The following is a 12,839-nucleotide window of genomic DNA, read 5'->3' as shown; positions in this document are numbered from 1 at the left end:
CAAATGCAACTGAAGCAAGCATTATGTTCATGTGAAACAGAAAGTTAGGGAAGGACTTCAGTAGCTGCCTGTGTTCTACAGAGACACCATTTTCTTTCAAGTTCACAATGTCATGTTTTGACACAATCCTTTTAATACCAAGTGTTACGTACTTTACAGTGCAAGGTTGAATTATATGGCAAAACAAAACACACTAAGTCTCACAGATTTCTATTTCCCTTGGGATTTTGAAAGTGTTCAACACTTCTTTCATCTGAGCAGCCTGCAGCAAGCAGTGCCACTCAGCAGGCAGGACACACAGTGCCCACCCCAAGGCCCTCCTCGTGCTCAGAGGGAACAGAACGATGGCAGCCTGCCCAGGGCTCCACAAACCTCTGCAGATTCCCTCTCCTGCGTGCTGGGATTTGCAAATGGCACATCTCTCAAAATGCTTTAGAGAGATCCCGCCATGATCAAGCAACTTTTTGTTTGTTTTGTTTTCTCTCCCAATACCAGTAGTCATTAACCAACCACACATTTCCTTGGTGTTTCTTTCCTGTCACTGACAGTTTCCAAGAGACTCGTCACTCCCCCCACTCCTTTTTGATGAAGGGCCACTTTGTTAATTAAGCTTTTTTCCAGTTCTTACACCCACAGGCTTCTTTCTTTTGAATCCCTGTGTCAGTCTGTGCATTTGCTGTGGCTGGCATGGATGCATGATGGAAAACAGTCTCATATATACTGAACAGCATAAAAATATTCATTGTACACATGCAAACACATTAGGTCTGTTTCAGGTGTTTACTGGTATTATCTGCAATTATCAGAACTTAAATAACTACAGAAAAACAATCTTGAGCTACCCCAACACTGCTGCTTCACTAGACATGCAAACAGCTTCACGTGCTGTAAGCCACTTTCACCAGAATCTCAAGCAGCTGCTGTGAACATTTCTTGCCCTCTATACTTTGAAAAGCTTGTATAAGATATGGGCATGAACAGATGTGACTCAGTAGTTTGACAACTTTACAAGAACACAGAGCTGCCATAGCTTATCTTGCTCCCAGTATCACCATGAGTTCAAAGGTGCTGTTAATTGTCTCATACGTGCTGTGCTTTGTCAGTTTATTACAGAGCCATTTAATAAAGTGATTTCAGAGGGAATACAATTTGGAAACTGTTAACTACTGAATGAACTTTGATTTGTTGAAGGAGGCTCTTGGTCCCAGCTCTGCCTGTTTCGATGAGGAAGGGGGAGGGAGTCAAAACCCTGCTTCAGTTCTCCCACTTGCAAAGGGACAAAATATTTCTGCTAATTTACAATGAGGCTGTAGGCAATAAGCAGATCACTCAGGAAATTCCCTATGCATGTGAAGTGCCATGGATATTTATGTATGTGTACAGGTTTGCAAAGCACTGGGAACACCCATGGACAAAGAGCAGACAGAATATGAACAGAGGTGATCTGCTGAAAGAAAACAAACTGCAGGGATGTAAGACAAACTGGCTGGCAGCACACAGGCAAGATGAAATGCTTCTAGAATGTTCTGCAAAGTCCTGTTTGTCCACAGAGCTTTTGCCCTTCTCCTTCATCCTTGGAGCTCACCTGATCATCAGCAATTGCCTTGGCAAAGCGAGCACAATCCAGCTGCAGGTAAATGTCAGTCAGTTGGTCCAACAGCTTCTTTGGTTCAAACCCGTATTTCTCTGGGTTTTCAACTTTCAGGTCACGGCACTTGGGGCCACACAGTTGCTGTAAGTTAAAGTTCAGCATAGCAGCCAGTCGTGGTCCAAGCTCCTACGAAAGTGAAGTGAAACAGATCACAGTGTGAAGGCAGTGAGGAGGAAGGTTATCACTAGAGTTGCACACAACAAGATCAGGAATTATTAACTAACAAAATTTTCATTTGGTAGGCTTGCAGGAAGTGTCTGTTCTTTATGCATGTTTGCCATTAAAAATGTCATGCAAACAGTTTCTGTCTGGAAGGATCACACCATCTCAGTGACTCAGGTAATGCTCTCAACATCAAATAACATCAACAGCAATTAGATTTTAATGAGCTGGAGAAAGGGGAGGAGAATGGAGACTAAAGTGCTACCAAACATTTCCAGGTTATTATCCAGAGATGTTAAAGAAGCAGGGAACCAACTTAAATCTGAGCAGGACTTACAGGTCTGAGAAAAGGCTTTTGGACCTGCTTGGTAAGGATATGGAACATATCAACAGTTTCTGTGGCCAGGGCAAGGTAGGAGCGGGACACGCGCTCGTCCTGAGCCAGCTGCGACTGCCGGGCCTGCTGCTGATCCTGCAACACAAACACAGCCTGTCACAAGGCATGAGCCTCCCACCAGCACCCACCACAGCCTGGCAGCACAGTGCTAAGGGCATCTACACACAGGGAAGACAGTAATTCAAATACAGGTGTGGGACATCTTTTAGTCTAAGGTACAGCTGCTGACTTTTGTTACCTAGTACTAATGTCTGCATCAATTTTCCAGAATTCTGCAACACTAAAGAATGAATGCAAATAGCATAACAAGCCCCCGTGGTTATTGAGTTTGTTTACATCCTCTAACTGCTCCTCACAGCTGCAGAACTGGGTTATGCTTCCTTTCCATCCAAATGCCAATACTTCAAAACCAGCTTGGGATCTGAGTTAGTCAAATGAAGCTCTCTCTAATTCTCCCTAATTTATGCACCATCATAAATAATAAACACTCCCCAGTGGTACAATCTGTAGATGATGTACCAGCTCACTTTGTAACTACAGTAATGGCTTTACCTTGCTGGTAGGCAGAGACAGGAAGAAAGGCTTCAGAAGAGCAAACCAGAATATGTTTAACAAACAAGATTTTTATAGCTTTTCCTTTTGTACTTTTTCTTTTTTTAAATCAATAACCTTAAAATAGAAATACCTGACATTGGTGGGTCAACACACACAATTACTGTTTAATCAGGCCAAGCTCTGAGGTACAGGACTGTAACTGTCTGCATCAAATCTACCAAGGACCAATGCATTAAGAGAGTAAAAGCTTCTATTCCTTGAAGTCAATTCAACTGAAGAGCATCTTCCCAAACCTCCTTCAGGAAGGTTAAAGTCTCGGTTTCTCCACTTAGAATTAAGTGCACAGTAATTTGAAACTTTTATACTATTTCTACTTCACACCACTCTCTTTGCAAGCCACAACATAACTAGGCAGAATGATGGTTTTTTTGCAGAATGTCATCCAGAGTGACCATGGCCATACTGGCAGCAAGAAAAAGCACTGTGAACTGCTCCTCATAAGCAGCTCTTTGGTGCTGCCCCTTATAAAAAAGTTTTTTTAATGGTCTTGTATTGAAGAATTGAAAATAAGTAAAGGGCACTTTGAAAAACAGCTCTGTTCACCCTGGGCAGCAGGTCCCATTGCTCTTTATTCTTCATCTCCTCTTGCACTTCATGGATACGTTTTAGGGACTCCAGACTCTCGTCCAGCAAGAAAGTTGTGTCATTTATCAGCATGTTGATGTAGCGAACAAACTGCTTCCCGGAGCTGAAAACAGCGAAACACAGGTATCATGTCAGAGCAGGTGGGTGTGCAGAGCAGCCTGCAAGCCCTGCAACACTCCTGCACTGTATTTCCCATTCCCCAAGCCAAGTGATTTTGGAGTCCAGAGCTCAGATCAGAATCACTCCAGCTCTCCTGGAAGGGGTTGCCATGTAAGACCCAGCGGAAAGCAGCATCACCCAGACCCAACGGCAGTGCCCTCCTCAGGCCCTGCCTGAGCAGCCTGCACGGCAGGGAGCTGCCTCAGACAGCCTCTTACTCACTTGAACTCCTCCATAAAGGTACCGTGGTGAGCTATGTTCTGCCAGAGGCTTTTGAAAATGGTGCTGATGTGGTAGCGGATTGTAAACTTGTCATAGAACTCGCTAGTGGCTCCGGTGTGCTCCACATCTGGAAAAGAGAGCAGACCCCAAACTTTCCCACCAGGACTCACTGGCAGCACTCCTCTCCCTGCTGCCTCCAATGTGGTGAGCTTCAAGTGCCCAGGGAAACATTAAGAGATGAAATTCAGTTCCTGTTCAGAAGTCTCATCTCAATTCCCATTAGAAGAAGCAGCACTATTCATTTTCTAATCTAGACCCAACCTCATTTCAGAAGAAAAACCCCCAGAAACCAAAACATGCTGCTCTATTCAACTCTGCTCTTCATCCCACAGTCTAAAATCTCACCTAGAGAACCCTGGGTACTCTACAAAAATACTTGGTTTTGTTATGGGTGCAAAAACTCTTCTGAAACATCCAAATATACAGGACTAGCAAAACTACAACGAGGAGTTTCAAAATCCCAATATTCCTTTAGAAGCAAAGCAAAGCAAATGCTTTAATTTTGGAATCTAAAGACCAGAAAAGCAATTGTCACACCAATTCACACTGCTGGACTTGTCAGTGCACAACAGCTCGTGACAGGACTGGAATTCCCAAGGTTCCAGCTGGTGCTATTTCCCCTAATTCCTGAGCACACAACCTCATCTTCACTGGGCTCAAGATCTATCAGGAGTTTTTTGGTTTTGGTTTGTTTGGGTTTTTTTGAACAGTTACAACAGCTAACAGAGGCTTTGGACTCAGAATACTATTGTGCACTCAGTGAGCTACAGACAAAGCACTCACCTGTGTAAAACTTCATCAACGAGGGGACTAACAATTTAGTGGAGAGAGGGTGATTCTCAATCATTTCAAAGAACTTCTGTGTCCGGGGCTGAACAGCTGGATTTGTCATGAACATCACTTCCACCAGCTTGGCTACTAAATAAGGATTTCTGATGTAGTTCTGGTTGCAGAGCATCACAACGAGGAACATCACTATGTCCTGAGTACAGGGCTCATACAGCACCTGAGGAGCATATCTGGAAACAGGAAAACTGAATGAGAAACCCCAATCCTCATGTTCTACTTCTAAGCTGTGCTTTTAAAAGATTATTTTTCCAGTGATGATTTAGCAGATCACAAGACCACAAGGTCTCACTGAAAACCAGAAAGAAAATTCTTGGAGAGAAAACAAAAAAACTTTCAACTCTCTTCCAAGAAAAATCTAGTTTAGAAGGGACTAAAGTGGGGCCATCTCTGCATTACAGCTGCAGCAATGCTGCCATGCCATCACCTCATGGCTGCTGTTAGCAACCAGAACATTAACTGCAGATAGTTAGAAAACTGCTTTTGCACTCTCAATTTCTGCATGTGCCAGAGGGACAAGTGGTAGCACAAGTTTCCTTCAAATATAACTTTACTTACTGTACAATAAAAAATAAAAATTCAGCAACATCTTCCACATAGAACTCTGGCAATGATGCAAATACTTTCGGAACCTCAGGAGTTAAAGGCAATTTTATGCTGTAAAACAGAAGAGACAACAAACAGGAGAGTAAACCAGCAGGATTAAGCAGAAAGTGTCGTGTGCTCACTTATGGACTCCTTCCATGGGAACCCTTTATAAGGATTGGAGTCTGACTTTTCAGAATTCCATGTCAGTACTTCAAGGGTATCAAACATACCTCAGAGGGCCCCCCAAACCCAATGAACATTAACTCTGAATAATCACCAACCCCATAACAATGCAGCCATTGTAAGTAAAACTAATTCTAGAACTGCTAAATTCAGTGAGCAATCCAACATGATCTGAAATATCTTTGATCCAACTTCCACAGATAAAGCTGACACTCACTTGGGATAGGCAGGGTCAAGAATGCGAAGCATCAGCTGGATCACCATGCCATAGAAATTCAGGCATCTCCTGAGGAAGTTTTCATCCAGCAAACCAGCATCTGCACAAGCCTTACACCTCACCAGTTTCTGCAGAACATGCACACAAAAATTAATCCAGGGCAAGACAGCATAAATGAATGTGAAGCCTCTTCAAGATAATCAATATATCTGTGAATCATGACAATTATACAGTGGTCTCTTCTTACACTCTTATTTCAAGAAAATAGGGCACATAAGCCCCAGCACAGCAAGTAAAATACAATTTAGAGTTGCAGGGACAGATGTGCCTCTCACAAGCTGTATAAGAACAATGAAAGAAGTAACAAATGTATCAAAGTGGGAAAATGTGTGATTAAAGCCATTTTGGTGCTACAGCTCAAAAAATTGGTGCCAATTTCTTTGAGGAAGATCTATGTAGAACAGGCCTTCAAAAAACAGAGCAACCCAGCTTACTCATCTTTGCAGGAATTCTGTGTGAGATCAGTGACCTGAGAGTTCCTACCTGTGCATGAACTGGGCACACACAGCTACTCCTGAACAAAGCCCAGTCCCTCTGCTTGGTCTCTCTCCAATTAAAATACACAGAATTTTCTTATAGGTGTTACTTTGAATCTTAAATCCACCCCTGATGTTATATTCTGTCATGACCACCATGCAGTGCAGCACTCCCAGGGGTCAGAGGTTCAAACCCACTGCTCTCAAGCAGCAGAAGAGAGAAGCTGTACATAAACCCTGGGACAAAGTCACCACACACAGGCCACAGAGGGGTTTGGCTGAGAACTGCATCACTTACAGACCTTGAGCTGTGTCTTGCACCGTTTCAGCATCTCTCGATGCCTGGTGGCCAGAGGAGAATCCTTCCACTGACTTTCATTGTTTTTCAAATCTTCAACAGTCCTGAAAACCAGATGCAGGAACTGGTTATCATGACAGAGGGGAAACTGCTGACAGCACAAGGCATTTCACAGACTTATCTGCTATAAACCAAGGAAACACAGAGAAGTGGGGAAAAAAGCTGATCCTTTTCAAAGGAATTACCCATCATCATATCAAGAGAGATAAGTTGCTTTTGTAAATGCAGACTGAACATCTGCACAGCCAGAACTCAGAGGCACCACACACACCAGCTCCAACAGCCAAGAGCTCTTCCCTCTGCACCGTTGGATGGGAACTGCTGCATCAGCAGCTCCTGTGAAACAATTCTAAATAAGGAAAAAGCAGCAATTCCTTTTTCAAGCCAACATATGGCTTTTTTACAATTAATCCACAGGCTGTTTATAGGAAAATAGTTTTTCCTTTAACATATACTGACTCTTCCTGCTCTGCTATCTGCTGCTTCCCAGGTTCTTGGCCTGCATATGCTTTAAAAATGAAATCATTTCAAATGCAGTCCAAAAATCCTGGCATTACTGCCAAGGAACATTTACCAAATTGCAATGAGTGCAATTATAAACAATGGAAAATACTGATGATACAAAAATCTGTTCTAATTTTAACAGAGTATTCTTCAAGGTTTAGCAACTCTAAAAGTCTATTTGAGTTTATGCCAAAAGAAATGGAAAACAGGAGTATCTTCATGTTAACACCATAATGGATTTATCATTTTTAAAACAGTAAACCATATGCTGAATTATATGTAGAGAACAATATTAAGAATTCATTGCTAAAGACTCCTTTCCCCTGTCCTGAGAGTATGACAAATTCTCCTGTCTCAGAAGTTGAGGGGAAAAAGCTAAATTATCTTCTGGGATGTTCAGGCACAACTCATAATATCTGGTTTCTGAACTCACAAGTCACCTGCACAGTGACCTGATTATCAGACACAGAGCCTGACACACACTCCTCCAGCTCTGCCAGAGAGCCTGAGGCACTGATGCCCACACCCTGCCAACCACACAGATTAGTTCTAATGAACAGTGTTAAGTAGTGTCATGAATCCTAAAATGTTCTGAAGAGAGTTATCTTTTAAATAGAATGGTCTTCTCCCCAACTTGAGCTGCCTCGTGTAACCAACACCCTCCATCTCACTATTAGCTGAATTCCTGATCAAGCCACAGTGCCTCGATGCACCCAAAAATCCCCAAGGGCCAAAAGCAGCAGAGGAGCAGAAGGCTGAGGGGTCTGCATCAGCAGCAGTTTCACCCAGGTTGTCACTGTGATCTCCCGTGCCCTGCTGGAGCAGCCCCAGCCCCTGCCCACCTGTTGAGCTCCCTGATGGCCCGCAGGCGGCGGATGTAGCGGCGGCAGCTGGGCAGGATGGACAGGTGGTGGGCGTGCAGCGTGAGGAAGAAACATTCCGTGGGGAACTTCGGCTCAGAAAACAGAGACGGATCCCTGTCTGAAAAACAAAACACAGTGCAGGTGAATAAAAAATGAACTGCCTTATCTAGGGGGAGACCCCGAATTCAACTTTCTCTAAAACGAGGAAAAGCAGACAGCATCAAGAAAAGGGATTTAGGAAAAGGGAATTCTCTGCTGGAATCAAGTGCTTCCGTGTACCCCCATATCAGAAGGCACAGTAATGCTTAAAGTATCTCAGTAAGAGTACTAACAAAGTTCAGCAATCCAGGCTGCAACCTCCTCCATTGTAGCCTTCACTCTTGTCTCATCTGTGGGAAGCTCGATTCGACACCTGGGATGGAATATGTACATGGGATCAACCGTTTCCAGCTTGATCTTCGTGCTCAGCTGCTGCAGCACCCAGAGGAAGTTGAGCATGAAGCCATCTGTGGACACCAAGCGATCGTCTGTCTGTGGGGGGAGAAAGCAGGGGCTGAGGACAGGAGCTGAGAAGCACAGGGGGATGTACAATGCCAAAACCCCATCCCTGTGGTTTCACTGGAGCCATGCATTCTGTATCTGCACTGCTCCTTTTACAGACACCACACAAAGCCCAGCACTTTACCAGCTGGGAGAGCAGTGTGGTAAACACAGTCAATTGGAATGATGCCCTCAGAAATGGGGCAGGGCAAGTACAAAGCTCTGAACATGTACTGCAGATGTCCTGTCAATGAAATGACATCTCAGTTCTAAGAGAGGAAATAAACTGTTAAAACAGGTAAAACAGATTAATTTCAGAAATGGAAAATGTATTGAAGCAAGGAACACAGGGCTTCTTGCCTGTGGTAGCAGGCACTCGACATTCTTTTGTCCTCCACTGCAGACCACCACTGCATGAGCCATCTAGGGCTATTTGTGGCTGGATGAATCACAAGGAGAGCACTTCCCTTTATTTACCTGCATCTGGGCCTTTTTCATGTTGGCATTGACCACAGCTGCCATGTAGCCAAGAGCTGCCTCCCGCGTGTCCCCGTTCAGCAGGATGCTGTGCAGGATCTTGAACAGCTCTTGCTGCAATTGCAAACAAACACCCCTCAGCACCACAGTCCTGCTTTCTGCTAGTCTGTATTTTTATGTTCTACAAAATTCAGTACAACTTCTGTTATAGTCTTATCACCACCTTTATGTTAGTCATGACATTATTTAAACCAAAGATGTAAATACAGCAGTAGTGAAACACACTACTAACACAGTATGTACTTACTCATCCTTTAATATGATCTGTAACTCATGACAAACTGATCTGATATTTTCTGAATTGGCTTACAGCCTCAGAGAAATATTCCTAGCACTCTTAATTTTTTCCCCAATTCATTTCAGCTGTGTCCTGAAAGGTTTGTGGTTAAAGACAGAAGCTAGTTTTTTTAGATTATATTCTTCATTTATGCCAAGACCAAAATCCCATATATTATGCTTTTTTTTAAGGAATGAGAATACTTACCCTTGCTAATTCCAGGTAATGTTGCAAGGACTGGCTAACAACCCGGGTGTTCTCAAGAGTAATGGCAGGCCCTGAGAAGTACTTTTCAACTACTTTGTTCTGAAAGTAAGATGAATATTGGCAAATGCATCAAAATGTTCTGGGGAAGTACAAAAACCCCTCACAACAAAAGAACCCCACCATGTCAACATCCCTCTGTGACACTTACATCATCTTCAGCAAAGACAGACAGACTGAAGAAGGCTCCAAGGTAGGAAAGTCTTTGCAGTTCTCTTCCTGCACCTGGGCTTAAAGATTGAGGCAACCACAAGGGCAAAGAGACAACCTAAAAATAGGAGAAACAGCAAAATCTTCAAAGGTGCTGTGTCAGCCATCCTGCTTGGTCACCTTGCAGTGTCTGCCACACACCCTCCAACCCCCAGTCATGCTGATGGAAACCCTCAGTCATGGCAAAATGGAACCATCTCCTCAGTATTCCAGCAACCCAAGCAACTCGTGTCTGTCCCAGCTTTAATAAATTCTCAGGGTAAAGGACTCCCTCTACCAGCTTAATTTAAACTATTGTTTTGCATGAGAGGCTCCAGTGGCTCTTGCTTAGAGTTCTCCAGAACATTATCAACAGGGATGTACACCACCACCAAAATAAGTGAAATGGTTCTTTTAACTAGAGAAGACTCAAACTGGAGACACTCACCAGACTGCACATGGGGTGTGTTTTCCCAAACTTGATTTCACAAAGTTCGCATAGTGCCTGTAAAGAAAGCCCAATAAAAATTGCTTTTTTGAGTAATTCTTAAGTAACCTGTCTGCAACAAACAAGCTTACTATGACAGACTGCTGAAAGAGCAGAACCTTTGCTGCTCTACCAGTGGAAAAACTTCACAATCACAGTGAAGATGCCTAAAGAGAAGTAAAGCACACCCTGCTCCCATTTTAGCTTTTACATCTGCTCCAAATTGTCTCAGAAGAGCCAACATGTCTCACAGGATAACAAATTATTGCACTTATTTCAAGGATTAGCTGTGCAAATTGTTGTTTGCTCAGAACATGACAATGCCTGTGCTGGACTCCTGACCTGCCCTATTAAAACCAGTAACAATAATAAATAGAGCAATTGTTTAATCCATACACCAAGGCCTTTGTCTTCTAAAGCAGAGTGGAAAAACGTCAAATGAACACAGAACCCAGGAACAAAGAACCCTATCCAAGATCTGCAGCTCACTTTCAACTGCAGCACAGAAAGAAGCAAGCAGTCACAGCAGAGATCTCTGGAAACACAAAGATGCTGCTGCCTGTCCCACTTGTCCTGTGGTACATGTGCTCAGTCCTCAGTTGCACTGCAGTGAGTGACTACTGTTCCTCCTTTTGGTGCACACTGTGCCAACTAGAGATAGGGAAAACACAGACTCATTTTCAACTTCTCTGCAGGCAACAGCCAAATTTGTAGCAGTTCACAGACTGGGAGGGTAACAAAAAAGCAGGAAAACACAAAACCAGAAAAATTAATGTTTTTTGCCAAGTACCATAGTTACTTAATCAGTTTGATTTGCAGCACCCCAGTCCAGCTGATTTCCATAAGTACAAATTAAACCTGAGATTCAGCAGCCTTTTTTGGCATCGTACCCTGAAGATCCTAAAAGGATCTGAAGGTATTAAGTTGACAATGCTCAATTTACCAAGAATCCAACTTGCTCCTTGGTGGCCAAACACACTTTGCAAAAGACTGGTTTGTTTTGTCAATAAAAGCAGTAGGAGGGAAGCAGACTTAGGACTAAAGTAGGAATTTAAAAAAGACTAAAAATAACCCCCTCAGCTTTTCAGCCAGGGAATATTAAGATATTTTTCTCAGTAGATAGACTCCAATTCAAATAATTTGGGGTTTAAGGCAACCTATTTGAATTTCCTCACATACAAAAGTTGAGTCTAAACATAGAGTGGTAAGGATATTGGGTGTTATTCCCCAGACTTAAATTGAGAGTTTACTGGGATTTTATAACCCTCCACAGTATTACAGTTGTGCATGATGACATCCATATGTTTGATAATTCTATATAAAGCAATACATACAAACATTTAAGTAGTCCACTATACAAGCAGTCTTCATTAAGCTTAAGACCTGAGATTATTGGCCTCACACTCTACTGAATTTTTAATATTCTTTACACATCTCATGCCCCATTAATCTTCTGACAGTTTAACAGAAATACACTAACCAAAAAGAATCCCCAAAACGTTGAAGTGTTCTTGCTTAGAATCTGTATGTTATCAGTGAACATAAAGAAAGTGCTTCTAGAAATGGACAGTCCTTACCATAAGGGGATATTTAAAATTGTCACTGTCGAGGGAGCTCTCTTTGGAAGCCACAGCCAGGCCTTGTAAGATGGGAATAAAGATCTGTAAAAACATAAGTCATTACTTTACTCAAGAATAGGAAGCAATCAAATGACTCTAGTGCTATACAAAGCATAAAATGCCTGCTCATTCTTCAAATAGTGCAACTTACAGAAAACAAAAACTAAGGGTTTTTTTTAAATTTGTATTAGTTAAGCCTGAAGGCTTTAGAGAGTAGTCAAAGCTAAAATCCAACTTGTTTGCTGCAGTCTGAGCAATGGGGTGTTGCTCCATTGAGTTCCCTGCATCTTCTGTGCAAGAAGTTCTCTGTGTGTTGTGGACACAAACAAGAGCACAGGCTCTGTACAGGTGTCCAACAACCTTATTCCCAACTGCCCAAATGGGAATAATTTATTTGTCTGTACACTTGGGGCAATAATGCAGCTCTAATTTTGCATGATGTGTAAGTTGGTAAAGATAATAAGCAGCAGTCAAGGGTTGTTAGGAAAGAGGAAGTGACTTGACAGGAACTTATTAATGAGAAGTAATTATATCCATTTAGTAAGTTCCAATCGCACTGTTCTGACAACTACACCCTCACAAAATAAACACAGTAATTCTGCAACAACAACAACAGGAGTCCCACTGAATTTTCAAGTATATTGTGTTGCTCCTGTGAAGAGACAAAAAAATGTTATTAAAACATTCCAGGAAAGCACTACACAGATGGCCATGTGCTTCAGCTCCAGGAATGCTTCTCTTCTCCAGGGCAGGACCTCTAACACTTTTACAACTGCTTTTTGTCTGTCCTAAATATACTTTCAACTGCATGAACCTCTACTAAAAGGAGTCCAGACAGAAACATCAATTATTAACAGTTACTTGCACTACACATAAAAATTATCCAATGTCATTCTCTGCAAAACTGGAAGGGTCAAATGCCATTTCAAAGGCCCCTTCAGAGCCAAATCACACCTTACTATGGGAGTGCTAATGAGAGA

General features: G+C 42.6%; 1 protein-coding gene across 2 annotated transcripts in view; it reads right to left on the bottom strand.

The window, feature by feature from the left end:
- The window catches only part of UBE4B (ubiquitination factor E4B), a 31,064-nt gene that overhangs the window by 1,861 nt on the left and 16,364 nt on the right, over positions 1-12,839 (bottom strand). For both annotated transcript variants that reach the window (XM_064396849.1, XM_064396850.1), the window contains 15 exons: positions 11,818-11,901; positions 10,202-10,258; positions 9,716-9,832; positions 9,508-9,606; positions 8,964-9,077; positions 8,279-8,477; positions 7,926-8,064; positions 6,524-6,623; positions 5,686-5,813; positions 5,256-5,354; positions 4,635-4,870; positions 3,792-3,918; positions 3,369-3,513; positions 2,151-2,285; positions 1,586-1,777 (listed from right to left, as the gene is read on the bottom strand). In XM_064396849.1, the coding sequence (XP_064252919.1) occupies positions 1,586-1,777; positions 2,151-2,285; positions 3,369-3,513; positions 3,792-3,918; positions 4,635-4,870; positions 5,256-5,354; positions 5,686-5,813; positions 6,524-6,623; positions 7,926-8,064; positions 8,279-8,477; positions 8,964-9,077; positions 9,508-9,606; positions 9,716-9,832; positions 10,202-10,258; positions 11,818-11,901 (1,971 nt within the window). The remainder of the gene's footprint in view (positions 1-1,585; positions 1,778-2,150; positions 2,286-3,368; positions 3,514-3,791; positions 3,919-4,634; positions 4,871-5,255; positions 5,355-5,685; positions 5,814-6,523; positions 6,624-7,925; positions 8,065-8,278; positions 8,478-8,963; positions 9,078-9,507; positions 9,607-9,715; positions 9,833-10,201; positions 10,259-11,817; positions 11,902-12,839) is intronic.

The sequence above is a fragment of the Passer domesticus genome, chromosome 22, assembly GCF_036417665.1.
Source record: "Passer domesticus isolate bPasDom1 chromosome 22, bPasDom1.hap1, whole genome shotgun sequence".
Classification (NCBI taxonomy): Eukaryota; Metazoa; Chordata; class Aves; order Passeriformes; family Passeridae; genus Passer; species Passer domesticus.
Note: the sequence above shows the minus strand (reverse complement) of the source record. Positions and strands in the feature narration are given on the sequence as shown.